At 33.2% G+C, this 27,335-nt stretch overlaps 1 protein-coding gene across 2 annotated transcripts in view; it reads right to left on the bottom strand.

Annotated features, from left to right (window-relative positions):
- LOC115881970 (1-phosphatidylinositol 4,5-bisphosphate phosphodiesterase epsilon-1-like) overlaps window positions 1-27,335 on the bottom strand; it is a 264,861-nt gene that overhangs the window by 84,895 nt on the left and 152,631 nt on the right. For both annotated transcript variants that reach the window (XM_030899730.1, XM_030899729.1), the window contains exons 4-5: window positions 15,055-15,188; window positions 485-622 (exon numbers count right to left, since the gene is read on the bottom strand). In XM_030899730.1, coding sequence (XP_030755590.1) covers window positions 485-622; window positions 15,055-15,188 — 272 coding nt within the window. The remainder of the gene's footprint in view (window positions 1-484; window positions 623-15,054; window positions 15,189-27,335) is intronic.

Below are 27,335 nucleotides of genomic sequence, written 5' to 3'. Positions count from 1 at the left end.
TGGTGCTCATAAGTAAATACAGGGCCATAAGAAAGGAGAAATATTTAAAAAAAAATCGGCGATAACTCGTAAACGGGCTAATCAAAAATATCTAGAGTTATTCTTTTGAATGTGGGTTTTAGTGCTCTTCAATAAACCTAAATAGAATTATTCTCTAAAATAATTAGGGAAGTCAATAATTGACCCCATTAAAATTTACATGGGATTTCCTATGTCCTGCTCGACGATGCAACACCCGGTATAATATATATAATAATAATATTGTATATATATATAGATATTGTTTTAAAAGATATATCACCAAAGGAAAAAAAGTAGGATCTTCTACAGAGAAAAACAAGATCCCACCAAAAACATAAAATGAAAAAAATGCATGTCTGTCATAAATTATGACATTTTTTAGTGTCATAATTGATGACAGATCAATGTAAATAATTAAATGTATAGCAAAGAAACAAAAACATAACGGAATAAATCGAGTTACCTCGTTAAAACGCTTGATGAGTGTGGCCACTGATGACCTTGAAGTCGAGGCGACGTTGCCAGGTAGACTAGCCTCCGACGTGCCTGTCGCGCCGCCTAGGTCGGCTGTCACCTGTCGTAGGTAGTCAATGGGCGGGACCTATAAAAGAAATATACATTTAACCTTATTTAAGTATAGGTATGTCTGTATTCAGGGTGTCCCAGGGTGAGAGTGTGAAGTTTCTAGAGAACTAGAATATCTATAACTGTTTTTTTTCACATCATTATTTCACAACGAGATCTATCGATTAAAAATATTTTCAAAATGGTAGCACTTCCGGGAATACCGGAAGTCGACAGCAACTTTCTTATTTTAAATGGGTACCCCCATTTTTTATTACATATTTAAATTCTCTCTTATGGTTCATAGTTTCATAGTTGTCGATTTTCGAAAGAAATCAGTACATGTATATTATTTGGTATATTTTTCATTTTATTGATTTTATGGAAAGAACTGTTCATTAAAATGTTGTCTCTTATGTTATAGGGCTTGTTTTTCTCTATAATTTCCTGTTTCACAATGTACCGTTTGTGTCCGGGAAGGGTTCATAGTTTCATAGTTGTCGATTTTCGAAAGAAATCAGTACATGTATATTATTTCGTATATTTTTCATTTTATTGATTTTATGGAAAGAACTGTCCATTAAAATGTTGTCTCTTATGTTATAAGGCTTGTTTTTCTCTATAATTTCCTGTTTCACAATGTACCGTTTGTGTCCGGGAAGGGATCATAGTTTCATAGTTGTCGATTTTCGAAAGAAATCAGTACATGTATATAATTTAGTATATTTTTCATTTTATTGATTTTATGGAAGGCACTGTTCATTAAAATCTTGCATCCTATGTTAAAGGGCTTATTTCTTTCTACAATTTCCTGTCTCACAATGTACCGTTTGTATCCGGGAAGGGTTCATAGTTTCATAGTTGTCGATTTTCGAAAGAAATCAGTACATGTATATTATTTAGTATATTTTTCATTTTATTGATTTTATGGAAAGAACTATTCATTAGTTCAAACTCTTAGGTAAGATGTTATGAATTTTGATGTCAAACACCCTCTATCTAACATTAACCGTTTTTGAGAAAAAAAATATTTAAAATTTTTGTAGAAAAAAAATGTCTGTCAAAAAAATTGTATAGCCTAAACGCCAAATTTAGTGATTACCACAGCCGCTGTGCCATAAAGAGAAGATATGTGGCGATCTATTTCAAAATTAAATTGTTCGAATGTCAAATAATATTGACCGTAGCTGCCATGGAATTGAACGATTAAAAAATTATTATAGATCATTTTTTCAAAGGAAAATCACATTTTTTTTCTACTATTCTACTAGTCAAAAGAGGTTTCAATTCGAAAAAAATATAAAGACTTTGAAGCCATCGTTCAACGCTATGTCATCATTATTTGTCAAATTTTTAATTATACACGTACCTATAGGTACCTAAAATAAATCGTTATTGTATATTATATAATAGTTCTAGGCAATCCTAGCAAGATTTTAGTAAGCCCAAAAGGCTCATGGCTTGATTGGCTCCATTTGTTCCTGTCTTTCGCCTTTATTCTCCACCTATCCACTCTTATCCTTCTCAAGTCCTCTTCTACATCCTGTTTCCATCTGATTCTCGGTCTATCCCTCCTTTTCTTTCCACCTATTTCACATTTTATTATCATACTACGAACTCTTCCTTCAGCCATTCTTTCAATTTGTCCCAGCCATCTCAGTCTTTGTGCTCTTGCTACTCCCGTTGTACTCGGTGCCCGATATAGATGCTTTAATTCTTCATTTGTTCTTCTGGTCCATATGTTGTCTATCTTCTTTCCTCCAAAAATCTTCCTCAGTATTTTTCTTTCCCGAATCTCTAGCCTCGAACTTTCCGTTGCATTGAACGTCCACGTTTCACATGCAAACAGAACTATTGGTCGTATCATTGTTTCGTACATTTTGATTTTTAAACTTCTAGAGATGTTTTTATTCTTAATAATTTTCTGTAGTGCGCTGACACATCTATTTCCTGCCATTATTCTTACCATAATTTCTTATTTTTTTTTTAAAATAAATCGTGATTAAGTTATTTAATATTTGTTTTTAAAGCGTATATCTATCTATCTATATATATATATATATATATATATATATATATATATATATATATATATATATATATATATATATATATATATATATATATATATATATATATATATATATATATATATATATATATATATATATATATATATATATTCTATCTATATATATCTATCTATCTGTATATATATCTATATATAATATTCTATCAAAGATCTCTCAGACCGAACAGATACTAACTGGAGTCATTACAAGCAAAAAAATAGAGAGGTACGAGCCGCCATTAAGGTAGGAAAAACAGATATTTGGGAAAGAAGGTGCCAGCAAGTGGAAAGCCTAATAGGGGGCGCACGGAGTACTGAGGTATGGAGAACAATACGACAAATGAAAACCAATCAAACGGACAAGCTCTTGAATAGAATGGATATAGAAAAATGGCGCAACTACTATGCGGAATTACTGACAGAAAACCGACCAGAATTCCAAGCAGTAGAAGATGAGAACAACCTTGCAGGCACTTTAATGATAAGCGAAAGAGAAGTATATCAAAGTCTCAAAAGAATGAAAAATGGACGGTCACCAGGTCCTGGTAATATTCTAGCGGAATTGTTAAAGTGTGGAACCCAAAGACTGCGCTGGCGTCTGGCAGAGCTATTTAACCAGTGCTGCCTGCAAAGTAAACTACCCCGAGAATGGCGAGTGGCTCACATAGTGTCCATCTTTAAAAAGGGAAATCGTAACGACCCCCCTTGTTATAGAGGCCTAAGCATTAACAGTTCGGTCAGCAGACTTTTTGGAAAGGTGCTACAGGGTAGGCTCAGGGACAGTATTGGTGACAAAATCTCGGAAGACCAAAGCGGATTCACACCGAGGAAATCTTGCACAGATAACCTTTTTGTCCTGCAGCAGGCGATGGAAAAAAAGATAGCAGTAGATCAAGAAGTCCATCTAGCATTTATTGATTTGGAGAAAGCGTACGACTCTATTCCCCGCAGCAAGATATGGGAAGTCTTGAATATCTTAGAAGTAGATAGACCTTTGCTTAATATAATAAAAGAGCTATATAAAGAAAATGAATCGTACGTTAAGATAGGACACAGGCTATCTAATCCAATTAACACCACAAAAGGGTTGCGACAAGGATGCAGCTTATCTCCTCTGATCTTCAACGCTTACGTCGAAGTAGCACTTAGGGAATGGAAGACGAAATGTCAAGGTATGGGAGTACCCATTGGGGACAACACACTATTTACCCTGAGCTTTGCAGACGATCAGGTCGTGATTGCGCAGGACTCATACGATCTAGAGTTCATGACTAAGAGGCTTTATCAAGAATACAACAAATGGGGACTTCAGGTTAGTCTAAAGAAAACCGAATACTTAGCTGTCAATTCCAACGCTCGTTTTGAAGTCTTCATTAATGATAACGTCCAGATTCAACAAGTAGACAAATTTAAATACCTGGGTGCAACTATCAACAACGAGGGTTTGGGCAAAGAAGAAATACAAACCCGAATTCAGAAGAGCAAACAAGTTATTGGATATCTTAACAGCCTCTGGTGGGACCGAAACTTATCTGCAACAACTAAAAAGAGACTTGGAAGAACATTGGTAGAGTCAGTTCTTTGCTATGGTTCAGAGCTATGGACTCTGAGTGCAGACGCGAAGCGCAAAATCCAAGTTGTTGAAATGGACTACCTTAGAAGAAGTGCAGGTATATCTAGGATGGAAAAAAAGACAAACATCGAGGTCAGGCGTATCATGAATGCATCGGAGGAGACAGTACTGGATCGAATCGGAAAATCCAGCTTAAAATGGTTTGGACATGTTCTGCGTATGCCGGAGAACAGGTGGCCAAAAAGAGTTTTTCAATGGGCTCCCCAGGGTAGAAGAAAGAGAGGTAGACCTAGAAAATCCTGGAACGGAACGGTTACGGAAGCAATGGAAGCTCGTAACCTAGAAGCTGATGACGCTCTAAATCGAGATGTGTATATATATATATATATATATATATATATATATATATATATATATATATATATATATATATATATATATATATATATATATATATATATATATATATATAAAGCGTATATTTTTTTTTATTTTAACCAGTAACCTATGACTTTAAACATCAAGCGATGTCAAAGAATATATCTGACTATGTGATCAAGAACGCTAAAATCAAATACTTTTTATAATTTTTAATAGTATTTAAATTTGTACCTCGATTTGTACAATTTCCAATAAAACATACTTATTTAAACAATATTTACCTATTGCTATTATATTAATTAACCGCATTTTGCGGTAGACTGGTTATAACCTAATTTTTATATTAATTTTGTTCGAATTGAATATCGATTTGCATCATTATTAAGTTTGTGGTTGAATAGAGAGCAATATATTTAAACATAAATTAATTATTTTAATACGATTAATCGGAGAGTAATATAATTATAAAGATGAAAAGCAATTTATACAATTCTACATAGTTTCACGCCAACATACAGAGACTAGATATGTGATAAATTAATTTTATTGTGGCGTAAAATTGTCGGTCATGATGAAATCGTGAAAAGAATAAGTAGAACGATATGAGAAAGACGATAAAAAGATCAGCGAGGGAGACAGTAAAACATAAGGTCTGTAAAAATTCTTAGGGCTTGTTGTAGACAATTCTCTGAAATGGGACATGCATATCGATGCTTTGCCGAAAAAATTGAGCTCTGCCTGTTTTGCATTAAGGTCTGTTTCTAAGGAGCTTAACTTGTCAGTGGCTAGAACTGTGTATTATGCACTTTTTGAGTCGCACCTCAGATATGCCCTTCCATTTTGGGGTACGTGTTGTGCGACTCAATTTGACCGGATTTTCAAGCTCCAGAAGAGAGCTGTTCGATATTCACTGGGACTAAACACCAGAACTTATTGCCAGGACTTTTTTAAAAAATTAAAAATATTAACTCTTCCTTCCTTATTTATATTTGAATCCGTTTGCCTAATACGTAAGCATGTATCAGCTTCTCAAGAAAGACCATCTCACACTTATCCACTCAGGAACCCGGAGAAAGATCTTTATATCTACCTATACCCCACGCTCAGAGTTAATTAAAAGTTCAATGTTATACAACTCGAAAAAAATGCACAATCGCCTGCCATTTGAAATCAAATCCATAACATCATTTTCTTCATTTCGCAAAGCATTGAAATTTTATTTACTAGACAAGGCTTTCTACGCCGTAAATAACTTATATTTTGATAATCGAATTTGATTTTGTAAACACTGGTCTAATGTTGGCTATTACTATATTTACCAATGACATCGAAATAAATTTATTATAATGGAAAATAAATTTCTTGCAGTTTTTAGGTATATAATAAAATTATATAAGAGTTTCTTGCCTTGAACTGCTAATATAGAAATTAATTCCACGCTGTGTTCGATATAATGTGGATCAACCTGCTCTCACTACCGGTTTCGGGGCCCTACCCCATCATCAGGTGAGCTTGGGTATTTCCACAAAACGACGAGCACAGCGCAGAATATATAAATACGACTAGTCGTAAAGTAGTGTCGTAAAATTTATTTAGAGGTCATTGATATTTACTATAAACTTACTAAATAATTTTCAATCTTATTTTTATTTTTTTATTCTTTGACATTGTAAACATTTATAAATAAACGTTTATTTTAAACATTAAGACTGACAATGCAATTTGTATAATGTTTTGTATTCTCTGTTGTTTGTTTCTTTACTTTGTTTGTTTACTTTACCGTTGTCTACAAACTGTAAAATTTTTTGGCATTTAATTATTTATTTTAAATATTTATAGGGACAAAAACAAGGAAAAATTGTTGAAAAAAAAATAAGAGGAAGGCGTCTCTACCGTACTCCTTCCAAAATCGTACCTCTTCAATATCTGATATACAGGGTGTCAAAAAAAATAGTCTAATTCTTCTAATGGTCCCTATCTCCGGTAGGTGGTACTGCAGATAAAAATAAAACAAAAAGTTCCTATAAACGTATGCCCTAAATTGCTTCCCAAAGAACTTACAGCCCTCGAAAAATTAAATAAAAATAATACGGTTTGTTTATTTTTACGAACATTGGTAAACCGTTTTTCCTAAAATTTAGAACTCCACACATTTTAATGCCAAAAATTTCATATTTTGAAGCAAAAATAGTTATTTTTTTTTATACAACACGATAAAATGGTATTTTATCGTCGTGTATAAAACAATATTTTTTTTCCATAGCGAGTTACGTTTTAAAAAATATTCAGAAATTATTATTTCAAGGAATCTATTACGAGTAAAAAAAATATTGTGCTGGGTTGGCGTTGGTTTCTATGTAATTTGACAAATAAATAAAGCTGTCTCTTTAGTTGTCAGTTTTGAGCAAAGAATATACCTAGCTAGAAAAAGAATGGACTCTGCCATACTGAAAAATGGTCCTACAGAAGTGGCGCCATCTATTGAGTAGGGCTTGTTTTAAATGGATCGAAGCGCGGGCTTTTTAAATGAGCGTATTTATCGAATTTTACTCTAAAATAATTAAATTTGATTATTAAATTTTATTTTTTACACAAATTCAACAATACTTATGACAAGTATCGTTGTGTTGTGTAAAAAAAAGATTTAACAGTATAATTTATACAATTATTAAATAAAATTAAAGCCAAATATGGGTAAATATTATTTATTAGTCAAAGTTTTTATTTATAAGTCAAATATTTAAACATCGTTTATTATAATAAAACACGACCTACGTAATACACCCAAAGTTTTGTAAATGGAGTAAATATAAATAGGTACTTAAATGATGGCAAAAATAAAAGACTTACATTATATTTTTAGGGCCACAAACAAAAGGAATTGTCTAATTAAAACACATATAACAAATTATAGTTTGAAAAACGTTTTGATAATCATTTGATAATATTATGATTGGCGCTATGACAACGACAATATTTTTTGAGAATTTGACAATAGTATGACAATGGCCGTTGGAAACTATGGAAACTACAAAAAAATTCTGATTTAACGACATCTGGCAATAACTAGTAGCAACTTCTTAACCTAAAAATTAATTGCACTACCACCTAGCGCCTGAGGCTGGAACTATTTTATTTTAAATTTCCATGGAAACGGTGGAACCGCTTTTGCTATTTTACTTTCCCGTCCCTGGTTTTGAGTAATTCTCTTTCGTGTCGATTGCTGATTGAATTGGAGCCAAAAATGGCTCAAAACGAAATAAGTAAATTACCAACAGATATTCAGGCTGAGGCGACAAACGCCATATTCAAATTACTTCCGTTTAAATCCCGAATAACTTATGGAAAGGAATAGAAAATTTTTCAAAAATGGAAGCAATTAAAAAATGTGCGAGAAGAAATATAGTTTTTAACCTATCCTCGCTGTTAAAGTGTCATTTAATCTACCCTTGCGGTTAAAATACTATTTTATCTACTATTTTTCATAGATATAAGGCAATTTTAACAGTTGCTATGGAAAACAACATTGCAGGTTAAATAAAAGCTTGTAACATGAGATATATCTTTGAAAAAAAATAGTTTCGAATTCCCTATTACTCCTGGGTGAAACGTGTGTATACAAGCATATTTATATGAAAAGGAAATCTATATATACTCGTATTGAATATTTGCTGTTCAAATCTAATCAGAACATACCATCCGGGGACTTCACCTGCGAAGTTTTTCCGTCTCAATAGGCAAATTTACATTTTTATGCGGATTTTTCCATTTTCTCTAGCAGACAGCCTACCAGTTTCTCGCATTCAAATTTGAAAAGGTTGCGATTTAAATTTTATACCTCGCGTCGACTCCTTGTCAATAAAAGCTTTTCCAGATTTTTTCCACGATTAGGTAGAAGAAAAAAAACATTATTTGATTATATACAGGGTGATTCTTGGTCCTATTCTAAGCGAAAAATTTCATATACAATTTTTGAGATACAGGGTGGTAAAATTTTCTAAAAAAATTTTTTTTCACAATAATTCTGATTTTATTATAATAGATATCTTTATGAAACTTAATACACGTCTTCTGTGCATCAAAATTAGTAGTGGGAACTATCGAATGAATACTATCGAAACATTCGATAGTTGCATTCGAATAATTCGATAGCTAGTAAGAAAACATTCGTCGAAAACTATTCGAATAAAAATTATCGAATAGATGCGTCATCTGCCTTGAAATATTGTATTCTAGTAATTCGGCAGCAAAAACCATTCATTTATAAAATTCATTCATTTATCAAATTCATTTAGTCGTCAGGATCGATTTTAATAAAATATAAACTGGATTTTAGTTGACGTCCGGCGATGTAGGTTTCTTTCCTAGAAACCCGACAGCGATCGGTGGCAATGCTATGAAAGAAGCCGGCATCTTTGATTTTTTGCGGAGTCAAATAATGATAAGGACACATTATTTTTTATTGAGGTGCTAGTATTTACACAGAAAATACATTATGAAGGACGCTGTTGCCATATATTCGTATTAGTTGGTATTAGCAAAGAATATTATTCTTTAGCATTAGTTAGTTAGGGATAGTATGTCTATATGTTTTGCATTTTTTTATTAATATTCTGTTGTTACACTGCAATAATACTTTTTATTTTGGATGTAGGAAAATTATTTTTAATGTTTTTAAGCAAAGACTGGTTTAATAAATAATAATAACAGTAATAATTTGTTATACCTATTAACAACAAAATTTAAAATCATTTAATAATATAAACATTTTTTTTAAGTAGTAGCAAAATATAAACAACAAATAGAAGTCAAAAGTATTTATATTAGATCCTATTTAAAAATAATATAGTCTCTAAATGTGTGTGGGGCAACGTTGGTTTATTAAATAATAATAATTACAGAACTGATTTGTTATATTAATCAACAAATTTTCATGAAATATAAACATTTATTAATTTTCCAAGCATGCAGTGTAATGGAAGGAAAATATAAAAAATTAGAAATCAAAATTATTTATATTACTTTATATTACTATTTAAAAATAATATTTACTTTTACTGGCATTTACTTTAAAAAATAAATGAAATATTTCTTCGCAAAAAACTACATGTAAGAGAATTAGCATAAACAAAATACAAACATTGTTAACTTTTTTTTTTAATTGGCACGTGTAAAACTTTCAATTTAATTTTCTCACCCCAAAATTTGAGTTCGATAACCACATTTACTTAACCACATTACTTAAATATGATTATTAAGTTCCAACTAATTCATATTATTAAAACATCTAAAATACAAATATGTATTTTTAAAATTAATTGTAAGTTCATCTCATCTCTCTTAAAAATTGCTACTTCTCAAAATTTCCCATTAAAAAAATGCAGTCTAACCTAACCATAAAGTACCATATAAAATTAAATAATTGAAAGATCGGGCTACGGAAAATCACACAAATTTTCGGAAAAATTTTGACCACTTCGCACACAATCGTCAATTAAAAAAAACTACTATTTTAGTATTTTAAATATTTTAATAAACGCAAAAATAGTATAGTATTTACAAGGCGAAGTTATAAAAATTTGGAAGAACTAATAACGCACTGGCACACACAAAAATCAAACGAATACTAAATTTAATTTATTTTATCAAAAGCATTCGATAGTCGTGGCGCAACGATAACCATTTAGTCGCACGGTGAGGTTGTCACATATGCTTTAGTATACAATCGAATAAAATTCGAATAAAACCATTCGATAGTTGAAATCATTCATTCAGTAACCATTCGAGAGTCTAATTCATTCGATAGTTCCCATCGCTAATCAAAATACCTTTTTTGGTGTACGAAGAATTTTATTTATTTCAACCAGTTCCGTCCATATGGGTTTTTTCATTGAATATTTTTGGAGAAAAAGTGGTACCTGGTCACTAAAAATTATCTTCAAGATCTCCAATTAATTTCTAAACATTTTTTATCTCTTGATTTTTTTCGTCGGACGCATAGATTTTGCTTAAACAATTAAAATCAGTTTATTTCAGTAAAAATTAAGTAAAATCGATCATGAAAATAATGATGCCTATAGAAATGTTGTTACCTCATTTCATTAACCATAGTAACAAAATATTGATCTATTTTTTTGTTCGTGTGTCCTCTGGAATAAAAATCTGATTGAAAAAATAACCTGGTTTTGCGATCTAGCCAACAAATGCAATTATTCTTTTTATTGTTATTTTAATTAATTTTGCTACGTGTCCCAGTATCATTCGGCAGCAGAAAGAAAATTCCCAAATTATGAATCAATGCAATCGGATCACATACTTTTTTTTATTTCATCTGAATTCTAGTTTAGTTGTAGTTCTGTCGCATTCTTTTGAATATCTGAATTTATAAGTTTTCTTTATAATAAAACACAAAAAGTAAATTTTAATTTTTCAGTTTCACTACAAAGGATATAGCAGGATTAATATTTATGGGAAATCTGTCCCCGCGGCTTTTTTCACTCGCACTCAGCGGCTCGATTTGGTGTCGAAACAAAATAACTCACCTAAATTTTTAGCTCTTTAACTTAAACGGTTTTCGAGATTTAAAAAAAACTGTTTTTTAAATTTTATTTTTATATTTACAATTCTTACAAGTCTAAGACATGAAATAATAACATGATCATGATTCTTAAGCGAAAAGCCGATTTTTAGCGGAGGAAAGAAAATTAAAATCTTCATTTTTTTAACCTTCGTCAAATATGTCACTCACTATAAATCGTCAGAAAATGTCTTTTATACTTCTTTACACTCAGAAATTTTTTAGAATTTTTTGAAGTGGGGGAACAATATGAAAAAAAATTAAAAACTCATTTTTTTCTAATTTTTTTTTCTAAAATCTTCTCGGATTGATTTTTTTATAATAATCTTTATGTTTATTTCTGTTAAGGATGTATTTTTAATGAAAAAATATTTTCTACTCACTTTTTTAAACTAATCAAAAATATTTTAGAAAAAAATGAGTTTTTAATTTTTTTCATATTGTTTCACCACTTCAAAAAATTCTAAAAAATTCTTGAGTGTGAAGGAGTATAAAAGACATTTTCTGACGGTTTTTAGTGAGTGACATATTTCACAAACTAATTTCAATGTAAGAATTCAAAACCTCAAAATTAGTAGTAGTAATTTTCGTGGTAGTAGTTTTAACTTTTTCCACTAATTATACTTAGAAATTTGCGAGTAATGTCATTTTGGCCCTTGATTATCATACGTCAAGAGAAATTGGGGTTAGAAAAAACATTCACTGTTTTATAAGCTCATTATTAGGCTTTCTCTATGGATACAACTGACTACTAATAATACAACTGGCTACTAATTGAAACCACGAATCTCGAGGAGGCCTGATTTCGTTAGGGTCAGGCCAACTGAGGTTCTCACACGGGTCAATATGCCTGGCGGCCTGTGCGAAATAACCGAGCGTCTGTGGGAGCCTTTAGAGTGAATTTATATACTTTTATAATTATTTTTATCAATTTATTTCTTTTCCTTTATTTCATTTATGTCTTCTAGCCAATTATTTTTTACATATTTTAATTTTTCCGAATTTTTTTAAAGAAAAATTATTAAATTAAACCCCCTACTAGAGGCTATACTTATGACTTACTTATTTCTAACATATTCAATATTCATAAACTTAACAATATAGAAATACGATTTCATCGCTGGAACATTTTTCATACAAAATACTTCCCAAATCTATTCCGAGAGACCTTTTTTCCAACTTTTTATCTATACATCCGCCAAAATCTCCCTATGGAGTTCTCCAAACTTTCGGTTCTCCTTTTATCTCGTCCTACCACTCGACCGAAACATGATTAATCACTTACTTGGCCAGATCGAAACCATCAAGCCCATCTTATCCATTCGGTACGGTCCTGCTTTAAAACTAGAGACATATACGTGACGGCTCTACATCCAACCATTTTTAGTACGGCGTTGTGTCTCAAAAAGTATTGGCAATAATAAATTTGAATTATTTTCTGTGACGCTTAATAGCCGTTGCAAAAAAACTCATCGCAGCCTTATTGGAATATTTTAAACGGGATAGTGGTAGTAATGACCCTTTTAAGTACTGTTAGGGGTTGAATTTTGTTGATGTAAATAATAACTGTTTATAGATTTATAATTAATTTATTTTTGTTTCCTAAAATACTGTGATTAAATGAAAATACGTAAAAGTGGGCAACGCTGTGCCAGTCAAGCTTAATCACGTGACTAAAAGTTTATTTGGTATGATTTATAGGTACAACGTAACAAGTAGAGCTAGAGACGTGAGAAATATAAAATAACACGCGACCGGTGCTATCCCCAAGTCTCTTCCTATATTTGTACAACTGTACAGGTTAATTTTTTTTTGGATTAATTCATAGTGTAACAAAATTTATATATGAATCTGTCAAGTCATTATTTTATAAATACTGCTACACTGATAAAAAAGATAGTTGAACTAAAGTCGTCATCAATCTTGGAAAAAAAAAATTTAGTGGCAAGAGAATTTATTTTAGCGTAAAAATATTTTGCCTGAAGAAAAACTCTCTTAACTCAAGAAAACTTGTTCTCTTGAAAAATTCGAAAATTTCTCTTGAATCTATTTTCATTCAACCAAGTGCAAGTTACTTTGTTTTAAGATAACAAAAATGCGCTAGAAAGTACTTCAAGAAACATGGCCATTTTTCCAATAGCTAAATACTCTTTTGATGAAAAATAATAACGACACGCAAAGACGATGACGAAGGACGGTATATACAATCAGTCGGCAGTCCGATCAGTCGTAAGTCGCATTTCATAGGTCAGATCATAGTACGCACGGGTTTTGTTGCTTGGAATTTTCCACTTGGAATTTTGCATAATTTGCTTTTTAAACGCATATCGTATAACAAATTAGTGATCGTTATTAACATGCATTTGTCATTTTTTATGGACAAATTTTAGGATATATGGATTCTTTAAAGGAATTTCTGAAAAAAATGGAAATTAGAGCATTTATTTGCTATATCTGAAGGTAAGAGACATTTACCTAATGCACCTGTATAGATAATGCATGCGTGACTACAGATAGAATAAGAATATAGGTATCGATTTTTTTATGCAAATAATTACAAAAATTTTAGAATTTCAAGTCGTCGTATTAAAAAAATCGAAATGTGACCAAAGCTTATAATTTTAATAATTTGTTTGCTTTACTTTGATTAATCGCGGTGTAACATTTTTTTGCAATTTGTAGAGTGATAAACCACCCCAAAAAATACCAAGGAATGAAGAAGCAGAGATAACTACCTACTATCGAGGAAAATAATATCACTTTACTTACTTACAGACTAGGAAAACGTAAACTTATCAGAAAATAATATACCTCGTAATATGCCTGTATATGCTTGTATATGATGTATAGACTTCTCTTAGATCTAAATAAATTTTAGTTGAGTCAATGGTATTCGCTATTGGTTTAAGAAAAGTATCTCTTTAATCAAGAAATTTCCCTTTTCAATCAAGAATTTTTGTATGATTCAAAGAGACTATTGTTCTTGTAGCAAGAACTTATTTGCATATTAATTTTCGGTCAAGAGTGAAATACTTTGGACAGATAGATTCTTCTATTCTCTAAAGTAATTTTTTAAAGCTTATGAAAAGATAGTTAATGCTTTGGGCAAAGAAACGTCGTTCTTGGCCCTATTGAAAAGCGCCAATCTTTTGGGTCAAAGTCATATTCATTTCGACAGAGAGATCCTTTTTTTCAGTGTACGTAATCGAGGGCACATATTTCCAAATCCTACCCATGCCAAATGGATCCTGCGTTTGATCTCCGTATTTTGGTTCTCCTTACCCAGCTTGATTTTATAACATAAATATATATATATAATGGTCTACGTTTTCAATAATAACGTTGTCTACGGTAATGTTATGGATATTGTTGCTCATTATCTTGGTCTTCTTCAAGTTCATTTTAAAGCCAATTTTCTGGGATTGGTCATTTAGCTCTTTTAGCATGGTGTTCAGTTCTTGAATGTCGGTGCTCAGCAAGACAATATCGTCTGCGAATCTAAGATGGCTAAGGTGTACCCCATCGATGTTTAGACCTCTATTTTCCCATTCTAATTTATTGAAGACATTTTCCAGTGCCAGTGTAAATAACTTGGGACAGATGGTATCTCCTTGTCTCACGCCCTTGCCGAGTGGTATTTTTTCTGTTTTGAGGTCATCATTTAATTTAACTTGGAAGGTTGCACTATCATAGATATTTTTAATAATAGAATAATATCTGGAATCAATTCTCGCTCTCTGTGTGTCTCGATGCTGTCAAAAGCTTTTTGGTAGTCTAGAAAGGCCAAATGTAGCGGTATATTGTATTCAGTTGTTTTTTCAATGACTGTTTTAATTGTTTGTAGATAATCGAATTTAGATTGCCTACCTGGTAGAAAAGTTGGTACTCTGTGTCGGCGAGACGCAAAGCGACTTCCTCAGGGAAATGGAGCAATTCTTGGAGCTCCTCCAGCTCTGCGCAGTAAGTCGTCTGCGCTGCAAGAGGAATCCTCTTCTCCAGCTCTGAAACAACAAGAAATTAAAATTGAATTGCAAAATTATTTTATTCTTATTTTAATTTTATTAATTATTGTAATTAATAATTATTGCGTTTTGGATCAGACCTATAATATATTTAACAAAACTTTGGTTGCGCATCATAATACGACCACTCCATAAGACGACGCATGGTGTTACTGATGACGTGCAACCAAAGTTTTGTTAAATATGCCGTTGATTGAAACAATTCGTTAGGTTAGGTTTAGTTACTCTTTCAATCAACGAATATACTATATGTTGATATGAAAAATAAAAATCTTATTTTTACGTAAGGAAACTCCCCACGAGAGATGGCACATGTTTTTTGAAACACCCTGTATAATCTCAAAACATGGTCAGTAAATGGCCAATCGATGCGAGACAGAATTTGTAACGTATATGCGTTGAATATGAGATGCAATTTCCTCCACAATCACTCTAATGCTTCCGACTAATTAAATCTGATCAAGTTTCGAACATTCCAAGCCAATGGCTATCGATTAGTTTTAGAACACCCGCAACGGGCCAATATGTCCTGCAAATTCCTGCACGGAAACAAGCTCCAAAACTATTTTGAAAAAAAAAGATGATTAAAAATGTTAAATTACTTTTTTTTCTCCTGTAAGCGAGACACAAGTACCTATACAGGGTGTCCCAATATTCCGTGGAAACCTATTCTAAAAATCAATTACCTTAGTACTTTTGTTCAGATAACACCATGCATGGCAATGTCAATATGACAGTAAATAATATTGATGTCACTAGTTTAAAAAATGAGCGATTCGGAAAGTATTCCCTCTGACATTGAAGAAGAGGCATTCAGAGCCATTTCTGGATTGCTTCTAGCAAGATCGAAACAAAAGTATGAATATACATACTCTAAATATGAAAAACCAAAAAAAAAAAAACACAATTTACAATAGTAATATTTAAAATACGTCTTTACCTGCATATTTTGGGGAACTTGAAAATAATTTCCAGCGATTTCTCTTGGCCGATTTACTTATTACAATTTTTTCCCAAAGCTATACGATAAGTAGTTTCTAAGATAGAGCCGGCGTCCATTCTTAGTTGGCCACCCGGTACAATAAACCCTAAAAACGTTAAAAAAACAAGACCGCAAAGTTTTTGCATGCTGGGTCTTTGTCTTGATCTTGCGCAAGTCTCATTTCACGTCGCTAGCCTAGTTTGAAGAAAGTAGTTAAAAAAACATTCATTGCAAATGGGTCGTTTTTTTTTTAATTTTTGGAACTCCCAACGGCACATAATTACCATAGATTGCCCCCCGAACGTCAGCCAATAGCTTTTGTTCTCTCTAAACTGTATAAAACTATGTAAAAAAATCAATTAAAAATTTAAAATTACCTCTCCCTAGCGAGAGTATCTATCGAAGTTGACACCTTCTCTAAGTCCATTACATGATAATGGACTTTCCAACGGAGAACTAGTTCGATGGACAAACGACGAAAATTTTATTTACGTCACGATCGGCTTCTGTAACGTCGGTTTTTTAGTAAGAATGGGCATTTAGATGATAAATATCGATACTTATCGTTATAGATATGTAGGCAGCGATAGAACTAAAATATTTTTAGTTAGACAGTGAATTGTTATGATTATAGTCACAACTTATTTATAGCCAGCCTGTCGACTTGGGATCATTTACATGGAAATATAGAACAAGACCTACGGCTAGACAGAGAGAAGTGAAGTCTGGAAATCAGAAAACATCGTAGGGCGTTTTAAACCAAACAGATATAAAATATAAATCTATACTGATATATAAAATCCTTAAGTGACTGACATACTGATTAATCACGATCCTGCTCAAACCACTCAACGGAAGAAGCTCAATTTTGGCATACAGGTTGATTCTATGGTGTAGAGGTTCGATAAAAAGGGATTTTTCGAAATTCCAGTTCCAAGGGGGTGAAACCACCCCTCAAATATTACAATATTTTTTATTTAAAAAACGGTCAAGTTTCCGAAAAAACGCTTAAACACGTATATTTTATTTTGCTGTTTACATATTTCAAGATTTTTTAAAAATGTATACAGGGTGTTTCGAAAAATCTGGTCATTGAATAATCACGATCCTGCTTAAAGCGCTTGACGTAAAAAGCTGATTTTTGGAAAACGGATTGACTTTAGGGTGTAGAGGTTCGATAAGAAGGGATTTTTTGAAACTCGAATTTTAAGGGGGTGAAACCACCCCTCAAATATTACAATCATTTTTAAGAGAAAAACTCTTAAACACGTATATTTTATTTTGTTGTTTTACATATTTTAAGATTTTTTAAAAATTTATAGAGGGTGTTTCATAAAATATGACCATTGAGTAATCACGATTCTGCTTAAACTGCTTCACGTTTAAAGCTGATTTTTGGCAAACGGATTGACTGTGGGGTGTAGAGGTTCGATAAGGAGGGGTTTCTCGAATTTCAAATTCCAAGGGGGTGAAAACGCTCCCCAAATATTACAATATTTGTTATTTAAAAAACGGTTAGTCTTTCGGAAAAACGCTTGGACACGCATAATTTATTTGGTTTCTTTACATATTTTGAAATTTTTTAAAATATCATACAGGGTGTTCCAAAAAGTTGGGTAATTTCTTAATCACGATTCTGCTTAAACTGCTTGACGTAAAAAGCTTATTTTTGGCAAACGGATTTTTCGAAAGTCAAATTCCAACGAGATCAAACTACCCCTCAAATATTACCAAGTTATATAGTAATATCGCCATATTGTTTTTTCTCATGCTGACATAAATGTGAGAAAATTTTATCCAGTTTTTATGCTAATGGAAATTCTTGCTTTGCTTTATCATCACCATTACAAATTATTAATTCAGTCGCGGGTACACGCTAGTATCTAATATTTCTGTACAATTCACCCATCTCTATTTTGTTAGTGAATTATTGCAGCTCTTCGAAACTAAAAATAAGGTGAAAAAAGAACACTATACACTTGTTTGTCTGTTCCTTTCGACTCTTTGTCGAGCTTTGAACTTTTCATTGAATGGAAGTTCGAAAAAGTGGAATTGGTAGCGTTAGCTCCCTTTGTCATTTTCACTCCATTATTACTGGAAATTGTTTCTTTTAGAAAAAGAAAATTTATTTCCAATTCAATCGATTTGTTGTGTAGAAAAGCGATTTAGAATGCTTTGAAACAGAATTAGTAACGAAGTAGTTTAATACAAAATAAATAAATTATTGTATGTGCACTATACCGGGTGTTGCATCGTCGAGCGGGACATAGAAAATCCCATATAAATTTTAATGGGGTTAATTATTGGCTTCCCTAATTATTTTAGAGAATAATTCTATTTAGGTTTATTGAAGAGCACTAAAACCCACATTCAAATTTAGATATTTTTTTAGATATTTTTGATTAGCCCGTTTACGAGTTATCGCCGATTTCTTTTTAAATATTTCTCCTTTCTTATGGCCCTGTATTTACTTATGAGCACCAGTCAAGGTAAAAGATAACTGTCAAATGAAATTGTCATTTCAGAAATTTATCTATTTAGTGCTTTATTATTATTATTAAAAACTCATACCTACATCGAAAATATTAGCCATGAATTACACTACCGAAGAAAAAGTATTGATGATTAAATCAAAAGGTGTCGGACATGTTTGCTGCTCTGTATCAGAATAGACCGATACCTGGAAAATCTACAATCGCAAGGAATATCCAGCGATTTGAGACCAAAGATACCCTAATAAATAACTGCAGATGTGAAGCAAGGCAGCAACAAAGAGAAGATGCAAGAAATGATACCGACTTGGAAGTTTTATTGTGCAATAATACATCTTTAAAATTTCCGATGTAGGAATGAGTTTTCAATAATAATAAAGCATTAAATAGGTAAATTTCTGAAATGACAATTTCATTTGACAGTTATCTTTTACCTTGACTGGTGCTGATAAGTAAATACAGGGCCATAAAAAAGGAGAAATATTTAAAAAGAAATCGGCGATAACTCGTAAACGAGCTAATCAAAAATATCTAAAGTTATTCTTTTCAATGTGGGTTTTAGTGCTCTTCAATAAACCTAAATAGAATTATTCTCTAAAATAATTAGGGAAGCCAATAATTGACCCCATTAAAATTTACATGGGATTTCCTATGTCCCGTCCGACGATGCAACACCCGGTATGTGTGCAGATATGAAGTGAAACTTCTTACTAATAACTATTAAATTGAAGGATTTGAAGGATATTTATTTTTTTATAATTGCTTCAAAAAAATAGAGTTAATATAAAACCGTATACTCTTCTAGCTTTATAATTTTATGATGTGTCTTTAATTTTTATTAAAAAACGATAATTCTATCACCCGGTCGGATAGCTGTGGCCATTAAACCAAAATACTACTACATCTACATCCCTGACTACTACTAACTGTTACTAACCAATAATTTGTTTTGTGTAGTCTGTGGTCTGTTTTTAATTAAGTGTTTTGTTCATTATTCATGTTGGGGATTTATTTTTAAATTAATGTTAATCGTTAGGCATCCTTAAACTCATAGAATATGTATTTCTTTTGCATAATCAAAATTGTCCCTCTCAATTTTATATAACCAAATTGTCACTCTAGATCGCTGTCTTTTTTAGACAGACGTCACTTGTCTTGTCATTATTCAATTCATTATTCCAATCTTTAGAATGTTATTAACAAAAGTTTCATCTTAAAATAAAATTTTAATCAATCACAATTGTTTATCTCCATCATTTATCGGATTAATAATACAGAAATTAAAGCTCAATTACAAACAAGTCATTATTTATAGTGATTGACAGTAATTTTATTAAATTATACTAATATTCTCGTTGATTATTGGTTTGAAATAAATATGTCAGTGTCCTCCAATGAAAATGAAGATTGCTACAGTATCAAGTTGTGTCACGGCCTTGAATTTTTACTCCCAACGCGCGTCAAGAAGTTTCACTTCAAAAAAATAATTCTGAATAACAATTAATAGCAAAGTAACTGTTATAAATCAGAGATAATAGTCTTCCTTTTTCAACGAATCGGCTACTAGTCCCAAAACCCCAGATTGGCTAACTTTTTTAACTTTTCCAACTCGGAAACTTCGGCCGCTTTAAAAGATAGACTCGGAAACGATACTATAAAGTTTAATCGCGGCATTAATCGCAAAATTCCGTCTAATTGCTGTTCCTTCCCCTGGTATTAATGTTCCCGTCTCAACTTTGAACTCGGTTGGATGAGAAATTGAATTAATGTGAAGTATTCTCGAGACAATGAAGGTTGAACAATATAAACATAGAGGTCCTACCCTCTCTAGGTGTAGATTTTAGATTGTATGACTTTATTAATCTATTAAGTCTCCTTTTTTTGAGTTATATCTCATCGTACAGTCTCAAGGCTTTAACAACCTCCAGTATCTAAGGCGGTTTTACAGAGGTTAGTTCTCCATCTCCGATATCAATTGTACCAAAATTTATGGCACGAAGGGTTAGTTGGTTCGTCTCAGCGCATTCAGTGATGAGGTGTTCTAGTGTTCCATATTTCCCCACAGAATCTACGCCGTTGTTTTTTAGCTTTAGTCTACCGAGGTGTTTATTGAGGAGACAGTGTTCTGTTAAAAATCCCGTGACAATCCGTAGATTGTTCTTACATAAATCAAGGAAAATTTTTAATTTTTCTCGGTCGTAAGTCCTGAAATCTCGATCAATGCCTAGAAATAACTCATAATATTAACATAATAATAGCAACTCATAATACAGTAGTGATGGGAATACCGGTTCCACAAGAGTCGCGTTACAATAGCGACCGTTCCAAAAAAATACCGCGACAAAATACCGCGATTTTGTAATCGAGGTTCCAACTTCCTAGGTGTCGCGGTCCTCGCTTATGTAGTATTTCTGGCATTGGTACCTACTTTTATATTTTATACTACCTACCTAATCCCACAAACCACTGTCAAAAAAAATCTTTATTGAAAAAATCTTTTATTTAAAAATAGATATAAACAATAAAACTTATATAAATGTATAAAAGCAAATAAAATTCTCATTTTATTTTATTTGCTTTTACGTTTCATCTTTCAAACAACGCTATTTTATACCATGCTTAGTACATACCAAAAATCGCTATTTCAAAAGTAACGTAGCGACGGGAGCACCAACGCCAGTAGTAACCGACCCAATCGCTACAGGCGAAAAAGAAACCCGAGAAGCGCTCCAGCGACTGCTGGAACGAAGTAAGCCGCCTCCGAGGTCGAGCGTCGATAGCCAGTTACAGCAGTTACTTCCGTTCGCGACAGGGAACTAAAACTCTAGGAGCGCCACGGCTGGAGCGAAGTAGGCCGCCGCGCCGCCGGGCGTCGATGCCCAGTTACAGCAGTTACGCGACAGGGAACTAAAACTCTAGGAGCGCGACGACTGGAGCGAACACGTCGCCGTCGCCATCGAGATCGTCCGACGCTACGTACAGTTCCAGTAACTATTGTAGGCGACCGATGAAATCGCGACGGCTGAAGCTAAACACGTCGCTATGCGGTTACTATACGGTTCAAGCTAACTTCAAGAGCGATTATAAATAATTTATTTGCAAATTATCAATAATTTATAATTTTGTCGTCATTATGATCGTCGTTCTTCAGTAACAGGTTCCCCATTCGTTGTGGAGCGCGACACGGCGTTACAAAAAAATACCGCACCAAAATCGCGTTACTCAAATACCGACACATCACTATAATACAGTAATGTAATACTTAGGCTGTATTCCGTTGCAAAACCAGGCGAACCAGACCGGTAAACTACGGTAAAGAGCGGTTCCAGAAAAACATCGGTTTGATACGGAACGGTTTGGTAAAATACTGGAAACGTCAAATGTTGACGTTTTCTAAATTTCAATACCTCTATTATAAAATGTATCTTTTATGCATTTTTAATGTACCTATTATCTGCTTTTACTTTTGTTTCTTCTTTTCAATGGAGTTTAATATTGAAAAGTACTTTATTAATAAACTGTTAAACTCTTTAGACAGCTCAAGTGAAGATTTGCAGGTCTAATATTAAAACAGATCAATAATAAATAAACAAATCTAATCAATATTTATATTTTTATAGCTTACAAAACATTCACGATTACTTGTCTTGTTTTTCATGTTTTCTATAAAATGTTCCTGACTTTAAGAAACAATGGCTGCTTGATAAGTTTAAATGGTCCTAAAAAGTCATTCTATTTAGTTAATGAAATTTATTTACCTTTACTGCCTACCTACTTCCAATATTTGCTTGATTTCTGTCACATAAATGACATTGATTGACAAACAAAACCAGAAAAACCGGCCTTCTCGCGCTGGTTAGTTTGGTGACAGTTATAACCGAATTTTTCAGAAGCCGTGTTCCGTAATAAGAAAACTTTCAGGAAACCGATAGAAACGGAACATAAAACCATAACCAAAGTAAGCAACAGAATATACCCTTAGTATCATAGGCGATTTGGGGTCTAGTTTCTTTACGGTCTATGTTCTAGCTCAAGATTTACAGCGTTCCTCACTACTAAACATTGTTCAGAAGCTCAAGTTTAAATAAATCTGAGGTCGCCAACACCAACTGAAATTTATTCGACCTGACTGAGAAAACAGAAAGCAAATTCTCCGATAAAAGTTTAATAATTTGTAGACGGGGCGGTTTCTGCCCTTCGGCTTTTCTGTCTCCTCTGCCCAATTAAATTTTAAGCTTTTTAAGCACCCCTATCGAACAGACAGACGCTCTTTGATGTTACACCGTTCGTTTGCGGGATACGGCCGATTGTTCGCAGACTTTCAACATTCTTGCCGAAGCTTTTCAACTTTGCATTTACAATACGTTAGGGTACAAAAGAGAGAGGGTCCGTTGGGGGTAATTTGATTAAAAGTATTTCTAAAGATATACTGGAATTGTTGGTCTTTTAGACGAACAAGCGAACTTAATAAGCGATAAAGTAATTTTAAATTTATTTCATTACTTATTATTCGACATTAGTATGTTCTCCAGTGTTATTTATTGTTTGTATATTTAATATAATTCACACTGTATATTTAATTTAATAGCACTGACATTAAGACGTCCTTTAGATAAATCACGATTTTTTAACGATAAAATAGTGAATTATCAACCAGCAAGTCAGATTTTAAAGAAAAATAATTCAGGAAGATCTTCCGCAAGTACTTGGGCCTACAACATCCTGAGCAATACACTGGCCATTGTATGAGAACAGCATCCGCTACATTACTGGCAAAAGCAGGAGTTAGTGATGGGTTGTTATTTAACTATCTGTTATTTTATAACAATTATTTAGAAATAACAGAACGCAACCGTTACTACTTTTAAAAAATAACAGATATAAAATAACGACACGCAGAGATCGACTGTTCGTGAAACGAAGTCGGCGCTCTGCACCGCCACGAAATTCGATGCTGCTCGAAGCAATTCCAAAAAACAACTAGTATGGATGGAAAACATGTTATTTCGACAACCATCGATACAGGCGGCGAGATACAACGGACAATGGAGTGGGGTATGCGCTACGGCGCGGCGCGGCGTGCTGGGCTTACAACAGCTTAAAAATAATAGGATATAAAAGAAGCAGCTTTTTTGAAACAGTTGCGGGCATAACGCCTGGCGGTCGAGATAACAGGAGTGGGAAAGGAACGCTGCTCCATCGGTCGATTGTCGATGGAGGCTCGCAACGGGTTGGAGAATCAGTCGTTTTAGCTACGTTGTTTTTTTACCTGTTACGAGCATAACGGAGCGGCGTTCGAGATAATCGGAGTGGGAAAGTAACGCTGCTGCATCGGTCGATTGTCGATGGAGGTTTGAAACAGGTTGGAGAATAACTCATCAGTTGTTTTAGATACATATTGTTTTTCAACCTGTTACGAGCATAACGGGCGGAGGTCGAGATATTATGGCGCTGTATGTTTCAGTACTTTGTTATTAAATTTCAATATTTAGGTATTTATTTATTCTGAAAAATTTTCAGAATAATATTTTAAGATTTTTTAAAAATGTATACAGGGTGTTTTGAAAAATCTGGTCATTGATTAATCACGATCCTGTTTAAAGCCCTTGACGTAAAAAGCTGATTTTTGGAAAACGGATTGACTTTAGGGTGTAGAGGTTCGATAAGAAGGGATTTTTCGAAACTCAAATTCTAAGGGGGTGAAACCACCCTCAAATATTACAATATTTTGTATTTAAAAACTGGTGAGTTTTTCGAAAAAACCCTTAAACACGTATATTTTATTTTGTTTTTTACATATTTTGAATTTTTTTAAAAAATAATACAGGGTGTTCCAAAAAGTTGAGTAATTGATTAACCACGATTCTGCTTAAACTGTTCGCTTATTTTTGGCAAATGTGAGAAAATTTTATCCAGTTTGTATGTTAATGGAAATTCTTGCTTTGCTTTATCATCACCATTACAAATTAATAATTCGACGCGAACGAAGTCGCGGGTACATGCTAGTTTAAGTGTAAAATTAATTCGAACTCTAGTGTGTAGTTGGTTTACTTATGAAGAATATACTACACATTTTCTTATATTGCTATTTTTTGACCACAAATGGTAAAATCATAATTAAGAGCTTCTCGCCCGTCGAGTGAGATGCATCCTGTACACTGCTACGCAATTCAGGATCTACGCGGATCGAGGGGCAGGGCGTAGGTAGATCGGAATGTATAGGTATAGACGAGTGGCGGCATTTTGGCTTTTTTATATCGCAATTTGTAAACAGCGCTTATTTGTAAACAACCCCCGTTTTAAGAGAGGTATTTTAGATAACAATCGATATTTAGAAATGTTATGACACCCTGGAAATACTACCACCGAGCACGTCATTGTTGCAACTTGCAACTGCGTTAATACGCCTGGCGGTGACCGCCTCATACTCTTTCAGATATTTAGCAATAAAATAAAGAAACCTGTTATTTTTAAGCTGTTATTTTAAGCTGTTTTTTTATAAATAACTATAACAGTTTTAACTGTTATCTAAAAATAACAGTTTTGCCCATCACTAGCAGGAGTGAACATGACAACGTTAAAAAGACACGGAGGATGGCGATCTGCAACGGTTGCGGAAGGATATATCGAAGAGTCCATCAACAATAAAATAGAGATTGCGAAAAAGATTCAAGGTGCTGTAAGTGTTCCAGAACGAGCCGTTGTAATGACAGAGCCTATTGCAAGCAGTGGAGGGACAGCATCTGGAGGCATACAAGGTTTTACAATTTCTGAATCTACAAAAAAAAATCAGTTTCATTTAATGGTTTTTTTTTCCACAACAAGGGGCCGTCCTCTGCCGGAAACACTGCGACCTGTAAGGCCTATTGTGTTTGTCCCCTTTCTATATCAGCACCCATTCTCCTATCCTTGTGCCTTGCACTAACTCATGCAGGTCCTTGATATAGGATGGGGGAGCATAGTTCCTCCGGTTCTTGCCTAGCTTTCCCAAATAAAAAGTGTCGCTTGCGATCCAGAGCCTCGCAATGACAGATTATGTGCTCCGCTGTTTCAGGATCTTTATCTCAGAGTCTGCAGCAAAGACTTCCTTGATACAGGTTGAGCTTGTTCAGGTAACACTTGACAGCCATGTGTCCTGTCAAGAGGCCGGTTGTAATCCGCACTTTATTCCTGCTAATCATTAGCAGTTCTTTTGCGGTTTTAGAGCTAGGTCCTTGGATAAAAGCCTTGGTGCGGGTCTGTGCCCCTGTCTGTTTCTCCAGTGGACATTCTGCTTTTCCCTCGGATTTCCTATTCATTTAATATTAATGTTAATTTAAATAATTATTATTAATTAAATAAATAATTGAATTAGTCTGTATAAGTAGTGGCTGTTGGATAAAGAACATTAATTTAGACTTACTCTTCTCTCATCTAGTATTCAGACAGTCTGTCGAACTGACAATCGACGACAAGAACAACATGAAAAGCCCAGAATCTGGCACGTTGATTATTTAAATTAGTACGGCGATCACGTAGCCGTCGAAACGCTTATATGGCGCTGTATGTTTCTATACTTTTTATTAAGTTTCCATATTTAGGTATTTATTTATTCTGAAAAATTTTTCAGAATAATATTTTAGGATTTTTTAAAAAAATTGTATACAGGGTGTTTTTGAAATTAAAAATCTGGTCATTGGTTAATCAAAATCCTGTTTAAAAGCCCTTGACGTAAAAAGCTGATTTTTGGAAAAAACGGATTGACTTTAGGGTGTAAGGATTAAGAAGGGATTTTTCCAAGGGGGTGAAACCTCTCCTCAAATATTAGAATATTTTTTATTTAAAAAAACTTTTTATATTATTTTTGAAAAAAGAGAAAAAAACCTTAAATCACGTTAATATTATGTTGATTTAATGTTTTTACATAATTAATTGAATTTTTTTAAAAAAATAATACAGGGTGTTCCAAAGTTGGGTAATTGATGTAAGCAAGATTCTGCTTAAACTGTTCGCTTATTTTTGGCAAATGGGTGAGAAAATTTTATCCAGTCTTTGTATGTTAATGGAAATTCTTGCTTTGCTTTATCATCACCATTACAAATTAATAATATCGACGCGAACGAAAAGTCGCGGGTGTACAGGTGCTCAGTTTAAAGTGTCAAAATTAAATCTCGCAACTCTAGTGTGTAGTTGGTTTTACTTATGAAGAATATACTAACACATTTTCATTAAATATATGCTATTTTTTTACCACAAAATGTAAATCAAAGTTAGAAGCTTCTCGCACGTCGAGTGAGATGCATCCTGTACATTGCTACGCAATTCAGGATCTACGCGGATCGAGGGGCAGGGCGTACGTAGATCGGAATGTATAGGTATAGACGAATGGCGCCATTTTGGCTTTTTTATATCGCAATTTGTAAACAGCGCTTATTTGTAAACAACCCCCGTTTTAAGAGAGGTATTTTAGATAACAATCGATATTTAGAAATGTTATGACACCCTGGAAATACTACCACCGAGCACGTCATTGTTGCAACTTACAACTGCGTTAATACGCCTGGCTGTGACCGCCTCACACTCTTTCAGATATTTAGCAATAAAATAAAGAAACCTGTTATTTTTAAGCTGTTATTTTAAGCTGTTTTTTATAAATAACTATAACAGTTTTAA

The sequence above is a fragment of the Sitophilus oryzae genome, unplaced genomic scaffold (assembly GCF_002938485.1).
Source record: "Sitophilus oryzae breed Bouriz unplaced genomic scaffold, Soryzae_2.0 scaffold_1745_pilon_pilon, whole genome shotgun sequence".
Taxonomy (NCBI): Eukaryota; Metazoa; Arthropoda; class Insecta; order Coleoptera; family Curculionidae; genus Sitophilus; species Sitophilus oryzae.
Note: the sequence above shows the minus strand (reverse complement) of the source record. Positions and strands in the feature narration are given on the sequence as shown.